Source organism: Brachionichthys hirsutus, unplaced genomic scaffold (assembly GCF_040956055.1).
Source record: "Brachionichthys hirsutus isolate HB-005 unplaced genomic scaffold, CSIRO-AGI_Bhir_v1 contig_698, whole genome shotgun sequence".
NCBI classification, from domain to species: domain Eukaryota; kingdom Metazoa; phylum Chordata; class Actinopteri; order Lophiiformes; family Brachionichthyidae; genus Brachionichthys; species Brachionichthys hirsutus.
Window position 1 is genome coordinate 49,404 of NW_027180377.1, and position 23,581 is coordinate 72,984.

Sequence of the window (23,581 nt, forward strand, 5' to 3'; positions counted from 1 at the left end):
GTAGCAGCCATTAAATATCAAATGGTGTCATTGCTTTCATCCATGGTTTCAGTAATAAGGACAAGATGGAAAATAAACTCCCCCCAATCATTAACAAATAAGATTTATGCACACACCTGGACTCAAACCTGTTTCCTTTCATTTTTCTCTATGAAATGACCTCATCTATCCCCAAGAGGTTTATTCCTCTGCACACAAAATAACTCACAGCTCTTCGAGCCTCAGAATATTTGTTTTGAGATGGTGAGAGGAGGATATGGAATATAAATCAAAGGGGGAACAATCTGCATGATCGACGTAAATGTTTCCCCATTCAAATGTGATACCTAACAAACATACGATGAGAATCCTCAACTATGCCCTCCGCTTCCTCATTCTTTTCAGAAGGATAGAAAAAAGTAAAGTTGCATAAATCTATGGGGAATAAAAAAAATGACAGTCATAGAGTGAGAAAGACGGGGCGAGAAAGAGAACAATAGTGAGCTAAACATCAAGAGCTTTGAGTCCCTCTATAAAATGTTTCTTATAAGAATGCCCATGAAATTAGCTTGCTTCAATCGATTCAATCCCCTCAAAAACAGCCACCATACCTCCAGCTCTGAAGAGTCTCTGTGGGACAGAAAATAGCTTCTTGCCTTTTCGCTATAACCCTCTTCTTTTCTCTTATACTTTCTTAGTTTCCTTTTCACCCAAACAGCAGTCTACATTGGCTCACTGAAAGAAAGTGGAGAGATCTTTAAGTGCACAATAGGTAGATGGGGGTCGGCCTAGATTTTTACATTGTGTTTGGCTCGCACATTAACTGCCACTTGTCAGCTTCAGGTGCATGTCTGGGTTCAGCTTGGCTGCACTTTTGACAGGTCCCCAAAAAGTGGCCCAGATGTCCCAACTATTGGAAACTCTCCAGTTTGCACTGATGTTGATACGCCATTACCTCTATCGTAATTGAATGTAAGCAAAGCCGCTTGAGAATCAAGTTTAAATGTGCTTTAAAAGGTAAACGTCAGCAAACTTGAGAAACCAATTATGCAATGTACACATTTAGAGTCGCTAAAACAGACATTCTATTGAATGCTGTCTTTTGGTTTTTGAGGAGACTGTTACATATTAGATACAAACCAATGGACAGACAAGGGCAACTGCATACGACCACGTTGGCTGAATAAATAAAGAAGCAGAATGGTATCTGGTAGATTAAGAGCCCAGAGCCAATGTCAACATGAGAAAGAGAAAAAAAATACAGTAGGAAAACAACAAACAGTGTGTGATGAACACAAAATGATGCATTAGGACCTTTTTCTTCAACTGTGAAACAAGATTAATTATGCTGTGATATAATATGAACTCAAAATTAATGCAAATCATTGAAGAGAGCAATGGGGGGGTGACCAAGAGGAGCAAGGCATGAAATCATGAACCTTCCTAGACATCCCACATGGTAGCCCAACCCACAAGGTCATCCTGTTAAAGACGAATCAACGGAATGTTGAAGCAAGTTGACATGAAGTAGCATTTCAGTGGGACATGACATGAGCTATCCTAAGGACAGAGTGTCGGATGGTTGGGAAACCAGGGCAGGAGAATCCCTGATGCGACGCCTGGATAAGAAAACTTCTGAAAGCAAACTTCCACACTCTCAGGGGAAAAACTAACAAAAGCAGGTGAGGGAGAGCGGAGAATCTGAAAGCAGAAGGACATTCCACAAAAGATGGAAAGAAAGGTAGAAAGAGAGTGCGATGAGAGAGCTGGTCGACCTTGTGGAGTAGCAGAAACAGTAGAAATAGCTGCCCCACTTGTGGACACCTTTTCTGTTGCTTGCCGAGTGTCCTCGATGCACTGTGGTAACTAACCTATATAGGCCTGCTCCATGCTGCAGCACATCCCACAAACTCACTATCAGGCACTAGTCCCTCTGTCTCACAGTCATGCACACGGGAGAAGGGAGGGGGAGACTAAAATAAGGCTGCACATGCTGTAGCTACTGCTGAGTTAAGTCACCTGTGCTGCTAGCCTAGCTTGCTAGCGGGCAACCAGCTGCTCCTCTAATTAAGAATCCATCTTCTCAAGGATCCTGAGCATATGGAGGACTCTATGGCCAGGTACCAGTTTTATAAGAGACACTGATGCCACACGGTGGAAAACTAGCCAGACTTCTAAAGTTGGACGTTGTTTATAATTAGGACAAGGTTGTTGTGGTCCTGAAAAGACACTACGTACTTGGGGAATTTTACAATACCTCAACATACTTACACTCCAAGACAATGACAAGGGCACTTAAGGCTTGCACTACTCCTCTGTCAAATAACCAATAGGATGGCTGCTATGGTAATATTATGCTGTTTTCCACCTGCGCAGTAGATGAGACATATTGGCACTACTTGAATGCCAATCGTTAATCAAAATAAATCAAGCCAAAGAGGTGACACAATCAAGTGAATCTCAAAAAGATTAAATCTATCCTCGTATACACAGTGGGATCAAGGACAGACACCCGCCTGGTGAGGTAAATCAAGGTGAAATTCACGGAGGTAAATCAGAAGGTTAAACAACATAGCCCATTGTTTTTCTAAGCTTTAGTCCAGACAACATCTGAACAATGAACAAGTGACTACATACATTAGTTTAGCTATACTCTGTACATCTTGTGCTAGTGTGCAGAATTTTAATGTGCAGATGTGAAACATCGCACAAAAACAAACACGACACTGAGTGAATTATAATGTCTGCGTAAAACTATTAGACTAAATTTGCTTTGACACCTTCAGCACCTTCTGTCTAAAGCCGGAACCATTGGCTGCTTCACAAAACAAGCTCACTCTGTCTGTCGCACCTTATGCATAGGCATGAAACAAATTTGCATGATAGAATACGTTACTCACATATCCTCACACATATATCAGTATTAGTCAGTAATCGCAGATAGCACACAGGAAGATACATTGGAGATTGTATTTGCCTTCATATGTGTTCAGGAACAAGAAACCATAAATAAATGGTGCAAAAATGAAATGATCCATCCGTCCGCCTTACGGGTCACGGGTGTTGCTGGAGCTTACCTCAGCTGGCTATGGGTGAGAGGCCATATACCCCGGACATGTCGCCAGAGCAGACAACCACTCACACACACACACTCATACACTACAAGCAACTTGACCTGAGGAAACTGGAGAACCCAGAGAAAGCCCATGCAGACATGGGAGAACATGTCTGTCTGTCCTCCACACAGATATGATTCGTACCCGGGACCTTCCTGCTGTGAGGCGACAGCGCGATGTCTCCGTAGCAATTAACAATTAAACTTAAAAATAGCAGCGGTGTAAAAGTTATTCTGTGTTTTGTGCCATAAAAGTCAACAGAGGTTGAGTTTTATTTCAGTGCAAATACATACATTCATTTATTAAGAAAAGTCAATCCTTTCTGCTTTGTATGTATCTGTGTGACTTTTGCAGCTATTTGCTTGCACAATGGCACAGCTTTCACCCTCCAGCAATGTTTCTTGCCAACATAATACACAGCAGCGTCAAATGTATAAAAGAACTTTGTGAGGAGAGGAGGAAATGGAAAAAAATGTGTTTTCCAAGAAACAAAGAAACAGACCCTAAACTCCACTCCTGTTTCATAACAAGAAGCCATTTTTAGACAATCATCCATTAAGTCCGCAACGTTCCCATAATGTCAGTTCCTCGGGAAGCCAAAGAGGCCATGTCAGCTGAGGATGCTAGGCAGGTAGGATGCAGCACAGCAGTCTCTCCTTACACTCAGGGAATTGGAGCAGCAGGTAGTGGACTATAATTTGAATGTCACTGCAGTACAACGTCCTTATGGAGAGTAAGATGGATTAGACTAGAGCTCAGTGTGAGAAAATGTTCTTCAAAAGTTAGGAAAGAAAACCGAGAAGGATGGAGGCTGTGACTCAGCATAAAGTTGCATAACCAGAAATGTTACAACAACAATAAATAGGGCTTTAGTTCGCGACATGAAATTTCATTCTTACCCAGAGCATATTTTCAGCGCCAGAAGTGCAGAATGCTATATTTGTGTCTCCGTGCGTGACAAACAGTAGGTGTGTGCGTCTCACCTCTGGTCCCATGTGTTCGGTCTGTGTTGTGCGGTCAGTCATTTGGCAGTCTTTCATCTTCAGGGTAGCTTTGGCACTGTCCTGCGTACAAAACAAACACAGACCCTTCAGCCGTGTCCAAAATCGCATAAAGAAAGAACATTAAAATACGAATAAATCAGAACAAACAAAAGCTCTCCCAGCAGACGCGTACGGCGTCTCTGCTAACAACACTTAGTATAGTGGGTTTCCACTTTAAACAACCTCAATGAAACAAAATCCCCAGCTCCCCTTCACTGTTTCTTCCGGAACGCTAAGAGGTCATAAAACTGGGCTGAATTGCAGGATAACTTTTCTACGGCCAAATACTGGAGGAGTACTCCTCAAAGCGCATCAGTGGAGAAGAATTCATAAAAAACATTGACAGCAAGTTCTGGCCGGCCTGCTAGAGAGGCCCTTCTAGGACATTATTAATAGGTTTCCTTTGGCATATTTACAGACATCGGCGTAGTGCTGCCTCTGTCCTTCAAAAGACTGCACCTTTTCCTTGACCAAGAACCTGTCGACTCCTCAGAGTATTTTAAAAAGGCTGGTTGCAAGTCCTCTGAATGAGAAGAACCCAGCACCGGGGAGCATTTTATTATGATGTCACTAATCATTCTGACATGTCCCCCCCCACCTTCTCTGCTGCTCATGGGTAGGGGATTAGAACAGGTTACAGCGGCTGTGAGCCACAGAAAAAAAATCATTAACCTTGATTAAAATAATCAGCAACATTAAGGTACGGTATTATAGATGTTTAAACATAAGGGCAAAAAAAAGGAAAATTACACCACAGCTCGAAGCCCAAAGCTACAGAGTCCTGTCTGGCAGCAGTGAGCTGACAGACTGAAATAAAAATCGGTTTTCATTAGTCATGGCTACATGAAAGGCAAAGAAGACTCTGCAGTTGGATGTTGCAGTTGGAGTATGGCGCTTCAACAAAATGCACAGCAAAGAGGCAGAACTCATAAAAAGTGACAGGTAGTGATGGCCAGCCAGCCAGCACATCCCTCTAGGAAATAATTAATAGGTTTTTACTGGCAGGTTTACAGACGCAAGCCAAATGAGGAGAGCTGTGGGGATGAGCTCCCTGTTCCTGATCCTTAACATAGGTAAGATACCCCAATAAGTCACTCACACGTAGACGCAAATTTACCTTTACACATATTTATAAGCAAAACATCCCAAATGTTCACTAGAATTTGAAGGAATGACAGAATTTATGTTTGTTAAACGCATATGGTGCAGGTAAAAATGAGGAGGCCGAAGAGGCCGTGTATTCTGTATTCACTCTTAGACTTCGTGTGATATTCAGTATCTGTATTATTATCAACAAATCCAAGGCAAAAAAAAAAAAAACATTGATTTGATTCTTGTGTGCTTTATGTCTCTGGTGTGGCCCGATATTATATCTCATTCCTATCAGACGTAGCCTTTATTATGTTACAAAAACATTTAAAAACACTTCAATAAGCCACACAGCTGCAGAGGCTGAAATGCTCTTCCATTGCCATGACAACTGCAGTTTATTTTGATTGACTCTCATGTAGATCATATTCTGAAATAAATACTCTCTACTGCTCCAAAGCTACAGTTGGAAATAGTCCCCGACTTATAATACTAATACAAATAAATCATTAAAAAAAATAAAAAAATAAACTTGCTACCATGGGAAACGTCTAATTCTTCTTATAAATGTTAAACGTTGATAAAGGTAAGATACTGTTCAGCACAATCAGTCATGTCCTCAGAGACAGCAGGGTGAGATAAATAGATAAATACAATAATAAACTCTGCAATTAACAAGTTATTTTTGTGTCCATGTGTAGATTGTGTTACACAGCGATCTTCAGAGCACATTTTTGTCAGATTAACGAATACAGCTCCATTTTTGAAGAGGGCATCATCAGATAAGGGACAATCTCAAAGTGTAAATAGTGGGTAAGTCTGGACCCAGCAGTGTTTCATGGAGAGGCTGCTTGGGTGGCCTTTTTAAGTCCTCAGGTAAGGCTGAGTATGAATACAAATTTGCCTGGAACTCCGCATTATGTGCACACAATGCTGAATATAGGCAGACAGAGGAGAGAGGATGACAGTGAGGTGCTGCTGACGGAGGAGGGGGGGACAGTGTGTTATCACAGTCGAAAGAGGACAAGAGACAAAGGAGAGCGAGCGTGAGATAAAGGCCGAGTGAGAAAAATTAGATTGAAAAATGAGAGTGCCAGAACGCGATCAAACAAACAGATGCCAAATGAGCATCAAGTCAGTGACATCTCACAGCAGTGTCATAAAGCTGGCACATTAGCCCGCTAAGGCCTGGCATAATGTCTGCACTACACTGCTTTGATAGAGCATTAAAGACTTGTAGATGACAAACAATGTTGCCAAATGGAGCATTTTTGCAGATAATCCAACAATTGAGACGGGTTAGACAACACAATACTCTTTGAATGTAAAAATCATACAATTCATGAGTATGATTTGGCAATTCCAAATATGCAACCATGGAAATAACTCGGTGCTTCTCATCTTTGCTAATATACTAAGCAGGATGCTTAAGCTAACAAATGAGATTAAAATGGGATCCCTGGTGCCAAGTTGTGACATATTCATTGTGTGATTTGTGACTTTGAGCCATCCATAAAGGTATTCAACATTTAATGCCCCCCCCCCCCCCCCCCCCACCCCGGATTTTTCTCCTTCCTATCACTCCACCCTCTGCTGTATGTAGATCAACATGAGATTGTTAATTTATTAACAAGAGTAAAACTTACTTTGAAGTGGTTTTAAACTTTCTATGAAAGAAACATTATTTAATTCTTGCAGGGGAAATTAAAAGAAAAGTGCTTCAAAGGCCATTCGTTTTAAATTTATAGGCATAAAATAAATACAGAATTCTAAAAGCATTCAAAGATATCTCAATTATTCATTTTAATTTTTAAAAAAATAGAGAGCAAGAAAAAGAAACTGACAGAGATAACATTAGGGGTGCAAACCTCCCATTTATCAAAGTTTCAGTGTGAATTGCTTCTCTTTTTAGCAGCTGCAAAGACTGCAAAAGCATTATGTTTTACTGGACATGTTTTTAATTTTCCAACACTGCACATCCTGTATAAATATGGTTAATTTTACTACTTGTATTTTTATTACATAATTTTACTCTCTGTGGTCAGCTTGCTCTTCTCTCTTGCTTTTATCTTATCAGCATAATATTGAGTGAGAGTGAGATGATAAAATTAAGTCATTTAGACAAATTAAGCACCGTCCCTGGAAAAGGTTGATTTGGTGCAATGATTAAAAGTACCGGTAATCACAATTATTTAGTCTACACAAATGGTACACACAGTGACAGTGCAGAAAACATTTTCATTTTGTATTGCATTCATATTTGTACCTATCAGTGGACCTTACCAGTTCACTCTGGAGTCTGTGAATGATTTCATCTTTCTCTTTCAGTTGTTGCAGCAAGGCCTCTTCTCTGTTGGGGTCCTGAACAACAAAAGAGATGGTGTGTTACACATTACAGAGGGCACAATGTATCCATGAAGCCATTTTGAAGGTTTATGTGTAAATGCAAGTGTTTTATGTCCATTTATGAGCATTTGGTTTCTTTCTTGTTATTGTGTGTGAGTATAATAAAGTTGTCGTGTGGTGCATGCAGGATTTTGATCTCTTCCTTGCACTACTAATGTGTTCTATTGAGGAGCCCCAGAGTATATGACCTTGTTTGGCCAGGGAACGTTACTGTAGAGAAGACTGAGAGGAGCAACAACGAAGAGGGAGGAGAATAATAATAATGCTAATAGTAATATGAAGTAAAATAACCTTAATTTTACACAGCAGCAACAAAATAAAAATGTCTTACAGCAAAATGTATTTGGTGTTCACAAAGTATAATTTTGCTGTGATTGCTTTTCTTAAATAAAAATATTTAAAATGACAAAAACACTGAAGTGAATACAGAAAAAAAAATCTTCCAACCAGATTTCTATTGTGAATTATTGTGAAGTCCTCCTCAGACCTTACCCAGACTGTCAAACAACCAGCTCAAGTTGGACCATCAACTTAGTTGATCAGTTTTCATTTAAATATTGAACTCAATTGAAAAACCTACAGATAAGACTCATGCACAAAGACTGGCACTGCAAGAAGGAAAGAAAAAAAAACAGAGAAACAGATGAAAGAAATGTGTGAACAGCAGAAGGAGTGATAAATGGAGAGAACCAAAGGACAAACAGATGGACGGTTGGGTATTACCTATTGAAGAACATAAGACCAAAAGAAAAAGAGGGAGGGGGGGGGGGGAAGGTAGCGGGAAGGAGAGGACAGAGAGGGCCTGAGGCAGAGCATGATGGTCTGAGACCACAGGGAGCCATCTAGCTAAAGGACAGAAAAAGAGTAAGACGGAGACCACAGGGAACCATATCGCCACGACAACCGTCCTTTTAATGACCTCTCTGATGCAAACATCGGATCATCACACCAACTCTAATCAGAAAAGTGAACAGTTTAAGAATAAAGTCATTAATAACACTGTCAAAATAAGGAATAAGAAACGTATCAGCTCTAAGAAAATGATTCAGTTCAAAAAATAAAAATAATAAAAACACGTCATGAATCACAGAGATTATCTGTCAATACAAATTCAAAACAAATAATATCATCATTCAGATTAAGTTCCAGACAAACCTCAACCTCGTCTGGCCACCCAAAGAGTAAAAGGTGTTCATACCTGTTCTGAGAGGCCACATGTGAAGGTGGATTAAAATGACTACACTCTTATTCTATTGATATAATTTAAAATATTTGGGAAAAAATAGCTTGGCAGTGAAATAAATATCTGTTTCATGATCGTACAAGCCAAACAGAAAAAGGATCATGGGCATTATCCCTTAGAATTGAGCACTGCACCACTTTTTCAATGATTTCTAACATAACAATGCAACTTGGGTTCACATAAACAGCAGTACTAGAAATAGCAATACTTATTTCTACCAAATGCACAGAGAGAGCATAGATATTATTAACATGAGATTTGGATAGGCTGAAAAAGCGACAACATGCTGTGTCAATTAGTCATCCTCTAAAATTAATCTCATCTGAATAGGACCAAAGTCTGTTCCAGATGAGTTAAAAACAGTCATTTTTGTCCAGTGTGTGTGTGTGTGTGTGCGTGTACAGAACTGCCTTATGACAAAAACCAAGTCAACTTCATTGAGTGTGGATGTTGCAGGTCAGAGCTTGAGCGCATAATGCTTTTGTGAGAAATAATGAAAGGTAATTAAAAAGACGGTGAGGGAGTATGATTCATCTCAGCTATGCAAAGTTCTATGAGAAGAAACAAGGGACGCTCACTTGACCTCAGCGTATGGCCGACAAAAAAAGAGCGAAGGTATCTAACTGTCAATTGGACAAAATACCTTTGCAAAGTTGCTTTACCTCTTACAACGTGGAAAGCATTAAACCTGAAAATAGGTTTAGCTTTATCGTTGAAAGAGGCACAACAATGTGCATTTGGTCACCCATTAAGGTGGCATTCCAACCAATCTCTCGTCTGAATTGAATGGAAAAGGCTGTGGAGGGAAAGTAGGGTATTCAAATTCATTTCTAATACGATTGGCATGGCCTCAGAGGGGATCAATCTGATGGAAGCCATTGGAGTGCATCCATTTTGTATAAAAGTTGAGGCCACTCTGTCTAAAATCAGCAGCAAGTTGGAGAGCCTATGGAAATGAATTGAAATTTACCTTGTTAGAAGAAATGATTGCCTTCGTCTTATTTTGGAAAAAAAGAAAAAGAAACACTTTTGAGAATTTCTTTTTGGATATTATTTCTACACCATTTTCCTTCAATTTACCAAATGGCCTATTACTTGAAATTGGATAAAGTGGTGTGAAGAATAACAACATAATAAAATCCATTGTTCCTGTTACCGATTTAGACAGCTTTAAAGGTTTTAAGAGATTTAAAATGGTATAATAACCTCATATACAAGAAGAATGTATGTTTGTGTGCTCGGACAGATGGACACAGACAGATTGTAGCTGCTATTTAAAGGTCTTAAGCCCAAAGGGAGGCAGTTCTAGTGTTTTCAGCAGCTGTTTCAAAAGAGCAAGCACATTTGGTTTAATGTAGCTTAACTAAAAGCAAAGTTGATTAGAAGATCTAAAAGGAAACACATTCTATCAGTACTTTGTACACAAAGTATATCATACACACACTGTAGTTTTTACACAGTTTCAGATGAAATGACATCAACATGTGGACATGGCCTCCATCACCACACCAGTGTGTGCTGTGATTATATGAGTTCTCTGCTGGGAAAAAATGCACTAAAGCACCTAAAGCGAATAAGTCTTCTAAAAGACGTGCACACAAACAAACCTGTGCACACTCAGCCAGCCTTACATTTCCAAATGTTGGTATGGAAGTCTGTCTTTATTTGCTGCTTTGTCTGTGTTTATCTACTGCTTTATCGTGTGTACGTCTGCCTAACTCAATGGCGTGCCATTTATGCAAACTGACAGGGGAGGGCGAGGGAAACAGCATACGTGTTAAAAAAGAAAAAAGACAAGAGGTGATAAAAAAAATGCAATTTGCAAACACGGATGTGTTATCATGCCTTTGTGAAAGTATCATGAAAATCATGACCTTTTACCAAGTGTCTTTATGATTTAAATCAGATGTCGGTAAAATCTAACGTCAAAATGTATACATCTATTATCTTCATAAGTATCCATGATTCAGAAGTTTTAAAAAGAAAAGAAAAGAGTCTCTGGACATGAGCATGAGGAGCTGCAATGCTGTAGGCATTACGCATAAATTGAACACCATGTCATGTCTCATGATCAGCAATAATAAGGCAGCAAAGCTGACAACAGTTAGACAGCCTGTCGCACAAATTCTGCAACATGCAAGTTTGTTTGAAAAAGAAAAGTGACATCACAGGCCTCAAGGTAGAACTGAGCTGCCTTGTGAAGAATTATCACTGGGGGACATTAAGTATAGCACAAGCACTAAAAATTAGGTTAAACAAATGCAAAGACATTGACTAGTTCTGTTGCATTTCATGTCGCAGAGATAGGAACCCACAGACAAATCAAACGCTGTTGTAAAAACTCCAAAAGACTGGATCCTGGTGGCACAAAGACAGCCGTTACCTACGTCTTGGATCTGAAAAAGAAAAGTGTCAGATCCCAGATTGAATACTTGGATTGTTGAAGTAGGATTAATTTTCTGTTCTCCCTGGATTACAAATCTTTTGAAATTTAAAAAACCCATTTGACTAATCCTACCCAGGTCTATTCATACTGGTGGACAATGCATATCTTCTAAAATAATTCTGATACGAGTTAAGATATTTTACAGTAAATAGCGAAACTATTATGGGAGAAGTAACATTTATCTATTTTATATGACTAATTCTGGTGTCAATAGTCTTTCCACTGGTTGTGGCATCCTTTAGTCAGCACTTGTCCCAGATTATTATTATTTTTCAATATTTGAACAAAGCTTTTGACATGACAAGACAATAACTGACCAAGTACAATGCAGCAGATCAGTCATTGTGCAACAGCATCAGATTAAACTGACTTTTAGAATCTAGGTGTAATTAATTTTTTGAGGTGCCATCCTTGTGTAATTAATTTTTTAACACCGACGCCGCCTATTCACATTTCATCATTAAGCGTTTCCGTTTCATCTCGGTGACTTTTATCTCAGAAACACGAACATGAAGGAACTTGAATTTACTAGAACATATGGAATTCAAGGCAGAACCGTCATGGAATCAAACACTTTTCACACACTAATGCACTTTTTGCCAGGATATGGGAAATCTGGACATCCTTGCTTTGCAGCTTGAAATCGAGTCAGGAGACAAGATTATCTTAAATGAGACGCAAAAAAACAAAAAAACAAAGATGAGAGAAGACAGATGACGTAGACAATAGTCTATTTGGTGCTCTGGGCTTTTCTACAATGCCAATTTCTACATGTTTGTACATGTCTGTAAAATAAATTAAAACATGATATTTAGTTATCAGGATTATTTTTAGAATCCCCACAAAACCTTTTTCTGGAATCTTTACAACCCTGTCGTTTTGTTGCTTTTGCAGAAACAGTGATGAACATTTCACTTTTAAAAAGGTTTCTCTTGCCAGCTGAAAACAAATGTATACAAATAATAATTAGAAACATAAGTTGCTGTTTTTTAAATTAGCAAAAGATCTGAACACATTTCTGGCAACACATCATGTTACATTTTTACTTCTGCCTTCTAAAATACAGTAGAGCACTTCAACTGGGACACAATCGAACAAAAATCATGTCATATGCACTGAGTCTAGATTAAACTAGGGCGCACTGTGACACTGCAGCCTCTCAAGTGGATACCGTAGATTATTTTTACACCCGCAGTCGTTTTCTGGAGCGCCAGGAGAAATTCTCTTCTTCTTGCCCCTCCTTACAACCCTGTTTTTCCTCGCCCCATTCGTCCCCTCTACTTCCTCACACTCCCCCCTCCTTTTTCCGCTCATGTTCAGCTCTTGCACTCCTATGCTAATTTGTTTAGTTCCATTAGTGAGTAATCATTTTTAATGTCATTGAATTCAATGCATTGTCTGAATGCACATCAACTGTAGCATGCACACTTGTTTCCAATCTCTTTCTCCCTAATTCCCTCACATTTCAATTTCTCAATCTACCGGTATCTTTCAGTCAAGTACAGGGATATCCTATTCTCAGCATTACAATTTTTTTTCCCTTGCCTCAAGCTCTATCAAAAGGTTAGCCTTTTCTTTCCACCTCCTTCTTTCTCTTCTAAATATATACACAGACTCACTTGTATACTTCATCTACCTGTTTCCATCTGCTGTCTAACCTCAACTCTTGCTGCTTTGTATCTACTCTTTATATGAATCTCAAAGCCGCTGTCACAAGCTCCTACTGAACCACATTGCATCAAAAAGGAGAGGCTCAAGATAATTAGAATGAATTATAAATAAGCAATACATTTGAAAAGCCACAAGATACATTGATCTGCTTACAGGCCTGCAGTTGATTGTGTATTAATAACTTTGGCATATTAATATTCTATTAATCTAGTGCACAGATTTGAGATTTATTTTTTGAAAATCATCAATAATGTTTTATAATCATGTTCTCATGCGGGCAGCACGGTGGCACAGTGGTGGCGCGTTTCCTCACAGCAAGAAGGTGAGGAGTTTGTATGTTCTCCCTGAGGCTGTCTGTATGTGGCCCTGCAATGAACTGACGGCTTGTCCAGGGTGCAACCCCGCCTCTCGTACAGTATATATTCCTATTCTCAAGAAAGTTCTCAAAACTCATTTGTAAGAACGTAACACAGTAAGATCCTCAACCCTGACATTCATTAGAGTAGGATCTGTACACAGCAGCACATATTTATTCACCGCCAGAGAAAGTCCAGCCTTTAGTTCCGTTTGTGTGACTGAATTATTGAATATTTTGTCATTGATTTGTTTATGGGTTACATGCAAAGTCTTTATATTCAGACTGTTTAATCAAAACCTTGACCTGATTTGTTTTCCCTCTCCGTGCCCCCCCCCCTCCCAGTCGGTCCATCTTCTTGTCTATCATTCCTTCATGGGAGAGTTGGAGCCAAAACCGCCGTCTGCATGCTGCGCTCCTCACTACATTTGGAATAATTCCTTATTATCCAGCTGCCACAATACTCCATGTAGGTCAATAAAGGGAGCATACACTCAGATAAACAGTCTCTGTCTGCCCCCCCCCCCCCCCCCTTCTCCCAATGTGTAACAAAAAACATGTACATGCACAAATATTCAGTAAACAGCCATAAACTCAATAATTGTTTACACTATGTCAATACTGGATTGTGTTATCTTTAATTGGACAATATTGTCTGGAAAGTTGGGGAAGAAAAAACATCAGACTCTGCTTTCAGTTCAATAAAACACAGTCTCATCCCTTCCACTCCTCTTCACTCTAACAGTCTAACAAGAACTCTGCTGCCACCCAACTAAATCCCAGAGAAAGGCTTGACAAAAGCCCTCCCTTGGTAAAGCCTTGCACACAAACACACACAGAAACACACTTCCTGCAGAGTCACACACCTGCAGAGATTAAGGAATCGCATCTAGAGCTCACAGCTTTGATGGACTAAGTTGACAGAGGGGGGTATATAGGGCCCATCGGTGCCCCTACCTCTCTGTCTTTTCATCACTTTCTCCCTATAGGGTCACTTTAAAATTCCTAGAAGCTGGTGTGGGGAACAAAAAAAGGATGTTCATTATTCTAACAAACAATGATTAATGGAAGTTAAATAGTTTTATTTATTTTTTTCTCAAATAGGCTGCTGGTCTCTTTTAATAATGTAGCTGTAAACAGCAGCTGTGGGGCTGTATCGTTTTATTGGAAGTTTCCTTGAAGCAGAACAACTAAGCTACTCATAAATGTTGTGTGCAAAGTTATGACAATAGTTAGGTGTAGCATTTGAGCTTGGCGGTCTTTTTATTTCATCTTATTCTATCTGACTCACGTGTGTGATCAGCATTTCTAAATATTAATAGCATGTAACCGTTACGCTCACATTATACTGAACCATCGACTGCCCAGAACATCCAAGTATGCAAATTGTCAATTGAAAATGTATGTAAGGTTATTCACACAAAACAGCCATGTTGAGGAAATGTCGCATTCCTGCAATTATAAACACAAAGAATTAAAGACTTGCAGATGGCTGTAAACAATATGCATCAAAGTTCCCCAATAAATCACATATACACAAGGATTAATGCATAACATGTAAAGTCAAGCTTATAGAATCTTTTGAGAGCAGACTAAATTATGCAGATATACACATTTTGCGTCCCGCTTGAATTTAAAGCACTGTCGTCCGCCGATCAATCAGACAATCATCCGTAAGGACAACCCTGAAATGGTTTGAACTTCAACCATTCAGCCTCATTCTAGAATTTCTTGGCAGATACGGGCCTTGAACTCCCCTAATTTGAAAGACTAGCAAGAAGCCTCTTGACAGATGGATATGTTATTGAATGAAAAGCAAGTCCGAGCCACCGCGTAAAAGTTTGGTTTCTCTCAAACACAAACACACAAGTTCAGTGCTGCGCGCACACACCTATAAAGCAACTTCAACTGGTCTGCTCACCTTAAACGGAAGGGACTTTTCAGTGCAAGGGCTAATGGGTAGGGACTGGAGGCTGCTGGCAGGACTTGCTTCGTTGCTCTGCAGAGAGAGAGAGAGAGAAGGATAAACATAACATGAAATACTCTGGTTTCTGGACTATGGGTCTGTTTCAAAAAGGAAATAAAGGCTGATTACTAAAATGAAAATGACTGAAGGTCTTGGGCCCTCCAGCAGAAGGCAATTTGATGTTTACTAGCATTTAGGAATCCAATTCTGAGTGAAGTATTATCATGATGATGCAAAAAAAAGCCCAACGCATAACAGGCTAGTCGTAGCACTTAGTGATAAAATACAAATGATTGAACATTTTCCCTGCCCTACATGAAAGGTGTGTGTATAAAGTTTCATGGAAAAGCTACTGACTAGTTTTTGAGTTATGAAATCCAATTTTTAACAACAGAAATGGAAAGAAAAAAAAACACATACATGCATAAATATCAAAAGGTACTAAAATCTCAAAATCTTAATGATATTTAGACTTAGATGGTGGTTGTTGGTACATATTTTTGACTCACAGTCAACATTATGAAAGAAGCCCTGGGAAAATCTTCAGGGACTAAATCTATGCAAAGCATTAATTTGATGGTTTATTGGCTGACGTTTTGAAGAATATACCTCCCCATCAGAATTACAGGTGGTCTATGGTAATATGCCAACAGTGATCAATTATCTTTCTCTCTCTCTCGCTCTCGCTCCCTCCCTCACACTCACACATGCATTATCTTTAAGGTCACCCCTGACCCACAAGCCTTAACACACAACTGTATACACAATTGCAAGAGGTTCACTAAAAGCCTTTCAGATTTAAGAATAGACAAAGCTGCCCACATCCCCTGGATTTAATGACTTGCACCACCCTTAGGCTAAATGTCCACAGATGATGAATGGTCTGAGAAAAGAAAGCATGTTTTGTAGTTTAATAGACCTCTTTAATCACATTCACAAACAATTTAATCAAGAAAACCTTCAGATAACTCCAGGTATGATATTGCCCACTATTTTTCACTGACATTTGGCTTTTAACTGAAAGGTAGCACCGTCAGCAATATCCTGTTATTCACTTTCTTTCTTCCCCCCACAGTATTTTTATTCCTATTTCAAACACAATCCAATATAGAGAAAGAGAGAAAGAAACTCGAAAATATTCCTCTTGTTTTAGCAGACGCTACATTATACAAGAGGATGTAGACCAATTCTTACGGATGGAAAACAAACATCTGTCAAATATAAATTCTTAGCATAATTGATAAAGTGCAAAGTTATTATCTGTTTAGACTTTAATGGGAGGCATGAAAACATCTGTTTATCCATTGACTGGGTACTTCCCTTGTGAATGTTTTTTCCATAACCATTATACAGTATTTCTTTACGTAAAGTAAGCTGAGATCTTGATATGCGTAAATATTTTCTTGTATACATCAACGATGGGTTCTTACTCCTTCCTAAAGTATTAAAATCGTCACCCTGTGAGACTTCACAGGGTGAAACGTAAATCATGTGCGATGTCAACGCTAAGAGACCAGGTCAAAGTGTTTCCTCAGTTGGTGTATTCCTTATTTTGTAGGGTTGTACTTTTTTAAATAATCGCATAGCCTTACACCACATGTTTTTTTTAGCCTGTGCAACAACAAAAATTGGTTCTTGAAGGTTGGAAACCTCCTTCTTAGTGTTCTCGGTGGTGCTTTATGGTCCCTCATTTGTCTGAACAACAATTGAGGATAGACGAGTCATAGTATTCCTTGCCAATAGCACCAATAAATCAATTGAGAGTGATTTAATTAAAGTGACTTCTTTTTAACATGGGGCGTGGGTGTTGTCGGTCTATGCCCTCTGGCAGTCCACCAAGTCTCAGGTTTTTCAAGATCTGGTTTCAAAATCCAGGTTATCATCCATAGTCTTACTTTTTTTATCTTACAATTTAGTTACATCATCTCCGGTGCCTGATATTCATAATCCCACCTGTGACACCTCAATGCAATCACCAACATAAATCTGTCAATCTTGATGAAAACTCAGCTTTTGTCCAGCTTTGCAATGCCAAAATTGTGCTGCCTTTCTATACCAAGTTAGTCTTTCTATACCGGCCGCCTCCTCCATATCCTTGTTTCTTTTTGTATTTCACCACAAATTCAAAGTAACCTTGGCGTGGTTTTCTTTACTTAGTTTGTAAAACTTTGGCATTACAACAGGCAAGCAATAATGTGTGTGGCATTTTCTTGGAAGAGATTATTTCCAGTATAAATTTGAGTTAGTAGTTATCAGAGCAATGTGGGTCATCTTTGGTCATCTAAATGCTCAATAAGTAAATTAGATTTTCCACCTCTGATCAGACATTTCTGTTGCACAGGTTAATGTTTTTGGCTTTAGTTTATTGTGTTCAAATAAAACTGCAGACTTTAGTTGAAGCTCACCCAAAATTGTATTGATTTTGAGCGATAGCACATTAACCACCTTCTGTATCTGCTGTTTTTGCTGTTAACCTGAAACATAATCCTTACCGCTTGCTTCTGTAACACTGCTCCAGGCTCCATCATCTTTAACTCAAGCTTTGCCAGATGTTGGCGTAACAATTACTACAGCGATAAATTCCGCTGTCTGAAATAAATGTTATTGTATCTGTAGCTTTTCTTCTAACAACAATAAATTGTTGAAAATATTTAGCAGATATAGCAGGAATATACAGCTGCCCTCAGTCAAGCAGTCGCTGGGAGGTAAAGGTCAGTGAGCCGAACAAAGTGGCTACAAGTGGCGCAAGCTAACTGGGCCTGACAGTGCAAGTGCCAATGGAGCACAACCCTGCCCACATGCCGTGAGTTTATTTCGTAACAAATGGGAGCATCACATTTATGCTGGAATCGGTGTTTGACATTGATAAATGGGGATCACCGTGTCAGGCAACATGAATGAACACATGGAAAGTGACATTTTGAAAATGTTTCTCTGTGCAGCCAACAGGGTAATCTGCTGCAAGATGCATTAATCAGTGAAGGACGGAGCGTCTGCAACAGTCCAAAATGCGCTACTTTGAGAAATACTATAAGCAATAAATATCGGAATTTACAGCAAATCAACGTTCTCCACTTCACCCTGTCCTTTGCATCGTCCTCACCAACACCAGCCACTCTCATGTACTCCTTCACTACGTCCATGTATCTTCTCCTGGGTTGACCTCTCACCCTGTTCCCTGGCAGTTCCATCCTCAGCATCCTTCTACTGATATAGTCCCTGTCTGTCCAAACCATGAAAGTCTGGTCTCTCTGACCTTATCTCCAAAACGTCTAACCTTCACTGTCCCTCTTATTGTCTCATTTCTAATCCTATCCAACATGGTCACTCCCAAGGAGAACCTCAGCATCTTAATTTCTGCCACTTCTCGCTCCGCCTCCTGTCTTTTCCTCAGAGACACCGTCTCTAAGCCGTCCATCATGGCTGGCCTCACCACTGTCTTGTAAACCTTTCCCTTCATCCATTTGCTAGCAGATCAACAGATGCAATTTGTGGAGATGAAGAAGTTGTTTTAAAAGGTTGCAGATGTTAAAATGATTGTAAATGTATCCAATGAGATTTTTATTGAATTCAGCAATGGAGGACGTATCTCTCTCACCCTGAACTTGATTCATTACTGGAACAGGAGTATAGAGTATGAGCTGCTGCCAAATGACACCGAGTTGTTTTCTTGTAAATTTAAGTTGTGGTAATTTGAGCATGATGTGGTAATTTGGGCGTGATTCATATTAACAAAGCAGGATATCGTCTTCACGTTGTTCTCGTCTTCCCATGTCATTTTAGGAACATGCATCAAAACCATGCAAACACCGTGTGTAAGCATTTCTTCTGTAACCAGTAACATGCATTCTTCTCTGCATAGGTATTGCCACCAATATCAGTTGATTCATCGGCTGCAAAGACTAACAAGATGCACTGTGAACAGCAGCAGCGAGCTGTGACTGTGCATCCTGTGCCAATAAGTTAGCTCTTTTTAAAGCTGTTGCACTTGAAAGATTTTTGAAAGATTGTTTGAATACTCTCTCATCTCATCTTTCTTCATTTCTATCAAGAAACGATTTCAGATATTTCAACAACAGACTCCTTCACTATTTCATTCATCTTCATGGCCGCTTATCCAAAGTTCCACCTGTCTACGGGCCAGAGGTGGGCTACACCCTGGACAAGCCGTGAACAGTTGGAAAAAAATTCTAAATCTTTTCAGTTGCTTTGTGGATGATAGAACTGTAAAGTGTTATGTGTTACACACAAAGTTACCACTGGCAAGAAAATAGAAATTAAAGGGCCCCAAAGGTTAGGTAAATATAAGCAAAGAACAAAACAATGGGGCTCAATATGAGAAGGTCAGGCAAATGTTCAATGCATCAAGACATGCAGAGTCACCCTCCCCCCGCTGAAGAATGGATAACATCCTCTGATGGAGGGTAACAGAATTTGCAAGTTAATGACACAGCAGAGCAAGCAAAGAGGGCAAAGTATCTTCTTTCATATTCATGATCTGCTGCTGTGTAGTCTCTCTCTCTCTTGCACTTCCATTAGTCTCTCCATCACCACTCTAGTTTATGTTTCTCTCGACTAATTATCATTTTTATCATTTCCATGTCTCATGTCTCTCCCACACTGGCCCTGGGAGGAGAAAAACAGAGAAGTGAAACAGTAAAGAGGCAGGGAGAAAGCCAAACATATTCCTCTGTGGGCTGTAATTCACAGCTAGCTTTTATCTTAGTTTAGAGGCACTAACGGCGGCATGTTAAAGAAGGTCTGGCTACATTTTTAAAGGTCTTTTCACAAATTCAAATTTGTGAGTATGGGTCTTATTATACTGTTAAATTTGGTCAGGCACCCATGTACACTACATTACAATTTCCAAATATTTGATTCTACTGAAGCTGTATTTAACATAACAATACAAGTTCTCAGAGAATCCAGCAGAAACATAGAGAAACTCTGTAAAACACAACTCTGTGTAATAACCAACACGCTCTGATTACAAAAGAGCAACATATTTAGGTGCTTTGTGATGCCAACCAAAATAGACCAGTGTGCCATTCATTTGGCTGCCTCACCTACATATTCAGCCTGTATTTGAGCTCCTTCGATTAATCAGCACAATTGCTCCCAGATAGCTTGTCATTTGTATTAGAATTTACATGTATTAGTATTAAGAAGGAAACACTATCATGGCAAATTAGGCAGCTATTTCAGCTTTAAACCTTTCCTGGAAGCGGCGGCCTTCACTGTCAACTTTCCTTTTTCTACTTAGCGTAGCAAAGACAACTGAAGAGTTAGAGAACATTTCATCCGGGCAATTAAGTGTTGGCTTCGAACACCTGCAGAGCTCTCTGGAGTGACAACCCCTCCCAAGCAAGATTGCTTGCATCACACAGCGTGGGCTATGATTGGTCCATTTTAAAGGTCTTCTTCTTTGAAGGTATATGGCAGTTGACAGACATCTGTTGCACGACACTGCCTCCATGAGTTGAGAATAGGAACCACATGCTTAATTTGCGTGCCGTCTGGCGGGTCAAAAGTATCCCATTTTTAGACGGGTTTTGAACTTGGGCCGTAATTGGCCCACGGGCCGGACTTTGGACATGCCTTGTCAAGACACATCAGCAGAAACAGAGGTTTTTCCAGTAATGGGGCATCTATGTCATTGAGCACAAACGTTACAGTTTACGTACTGTATACATACATGTAATTATACAGCGATGTATTGATAAAAATAACTTATGTCATTCCAAAATATAGCAAAAACCTGTAAAGACATGCTTTGCAGATGAAACTGCTGCAAGGTAATTCCTGTAAATTTATAATGAAAGTGTGTACAGTGAGGGAATCTAAACAAGTCAAGCTCTGAAAATTGCTTTTACACCAAATAAAGCAAGTGAATTACATTTACAACGATTATGTTCTCTTTATATGTTGGTCTGAAGTAGCCCCTTAGTGAAAAATACTGCACAGGGTTGCTATCAATATGGTTTCCACAATTGGAGTCGCAGCTACTGGAACTTATCAGTGCTTTACTAAGTTACCATTGCAGCTATAATCATGTCTATAATGATGTAAATGTCATTTCACTGATTACAGGACTTTCACACCGAGATGACCTCATAGCCTGAGGTAAGCATTTGTGCTTTAAGCAGGTGAAAGTATTTAAAGTGCACAGTAATTTGTGCAGTGAGGATGTGTGCCTTCACCCAATGGTGGAAAATGCTTAAACATTCTCCAAAGAGTTGATTAAATTCAGAAAAGAGAGCCATAACACAGATTTATAAAGGCAGGAAAGCATCCAGTGATATCACTGACATAATATTGATTAAAACAGGGAGTGAAGTATTTGTCAGCAGGGAACTTTTCTGTTCTTGTTCACCGACTTTGGTTTCATGCTATTTAACTATTTGCCTGCTGAATCAAAACAGCTTGATGTGTGTATACCTTGTAACATCAGAGATGGATATGTAAGCGTGACATAAAAGAGCGCATCATAAAACAAAATGTCAACCTGTCTTGGCACTAAACTTATGCACTTTCATGGTCACATACATTTAGTGCTGCATGGTAAAAAGAAGCGTTATGCTTTTGATGGTGTGCCCATCCCACCTCCTGCAGTGTCCGTCTCAACCTGAGGAGCAGAGTTTTGACAGCAGTGCAGTCCTGTTGCATCAGTCTCAGTGGAAGGGTATCCAGCCCAGGAGGTAAGGACTCATCCTCCTTTCCCAAAGCCAGTCCAAAGCTCCAGTCAGCAGGTAGCAGGCTGGTTGGACGGATGGGCTCCCTGGATGAGAGGTGGAGTGAAGAAAAGGTAGAGCAATTAAGAAATGTTATTATTTGTTGTGAAAACTTGATCATTGGCCCGTCTTCGCTGTTCTTTGTTGTCTAAATTGTAAAACAGTGGACAATTGAAATTCAATTCAGGCTTACCCCAAATGCATGAGTTGTTATTAACAAAAATCGATCATGTTAAGTTATGTACCGGTACTTCCAGACTTAAAATGAAAGTGCATGCAAAACTACATGGGTGACACAAGTCCAACACCAAACCAACAATACAGTCAGCGCCATATTCCCCCTCGCTCTGATTCTACACTGTCAGCTTGTTTATTCCAGGTAAACTACCAGCTCTAAGCGACAGACATTTTAAGTTCAATGCTGAACCAGCAACGGACCCACATCTTTGTCCACAGTGTTCACTACTGTCGCGATTTTATTTGTAGTGATTCACATCCAGAGCGTTTCAAAGTGGGTTTAACTCTCGAGAAGAACAAATATGATTTGCTTGGTGTCATGTCAATTACAAATGTTGGTGAGGAAAGAAGTCTCCATGTGCATAAACATTTTTCTCCTGCAGTGATTAAGGAGCCAGCCAGTCCGGTCATGATACAGCAATAAATCACATATTGTGCACTAAAAATAACTACAAAATACAACCATTTATAGTTGTATGTCCCCCCCCGTGGCAAAATAAAAAGCAACGTCACTCATGTGAGAGAAATGTATGTATTGGAGTTCTGGGAGACAGTGTGACATGATGTGTTTAAGTACAACATACTGACCTGGAGGGGTATTTAAATAGTAAAAGACAGATCAATGACTCTGGAGGACATTCCACAAATGGTTAAGACTGATGGGCTCTCTAAGAAGCGAGGGAGTGAAAGATCTAAGGGTTGTAAATTATGCATCTGTTGTTGGGAGAGGGATGAAAAGGGCATAAAAGCCGACATGTCCTCATTGTTGTTAGGCAACACTCAGAAAGTCTTCCCTCCATGGTGCATGCGAGTGAAGAGATTTGATTCATCACACGCCGTCTGTAATTCTTCAGAGAACTTGCATCTCTCATTGAGTCAGGAAGACGTTCCCCGACACTCCCCCAGTGGTGATTTGAAGTGCCTCCCAAGTTTCACAGCACCCCTTCCCCTCTCATGATGAGCAGTCCCTAACTGTTGACAATAATGAATATTTAGCATCCTATAGGCTAGAAGTCATGCATTCAATACACCATTAGGTGAAGACATTCATTTCATAGGTCCCAAGCAGAAACCAATGAAAATACAGATTTAACCAGTAAAAACAAACTTTTAAAAATGGATGGATGGACGGACGGAAACTGAGCTAAGGGTTTGAAATAACTGCAACATTTGAAATAATATCGTCAAGTCAGGATCTGAAGACAAATTAGGTGGTAATGTCCATATATCTCCTGCTCCTAAGTATCCCAAAGGTTCTCAGAATCCTTTAATGGTGTATGATGTGCAAAAAATGGCCAA

General features: G+C 39.7%; 1 protein-coding gene across 1 annotated transcript in view; it reads right to left on the bottom strand.

Annotated features, from left to right (window-relative positions):
• The window catches only part of LOC137914282 (serine-rich coiled-coil domain-containing protein 1-like), a 79,145-nt gene that overhangs the window by 32,215 nt on the left and 23,349 nt on the right, over positions 1–23,581 (bottom strand). Inside the window, exons 6-9 of the mRNA XM_068757887.1 lie at positions 21,918–22,092; positions 15,270–15,347; positions 7,511–7,588; positions 4,079–4,159 (exon numbers count right to left, since the gene is read on the bottom strand). Coding sequence (XP_068613988.1) covers positions 4,079–4,159; positions 7,511–7,588; positions 15,270–15,347; positions 21,918–22,092 — 412 coding nt within the window. The remainder of the gene's footprint in view (positions 1–4,078; positions 4,160–7,510; positions 7,589–15,269; positions 15,348–21,917; positions 22,093–23,581) is intronic.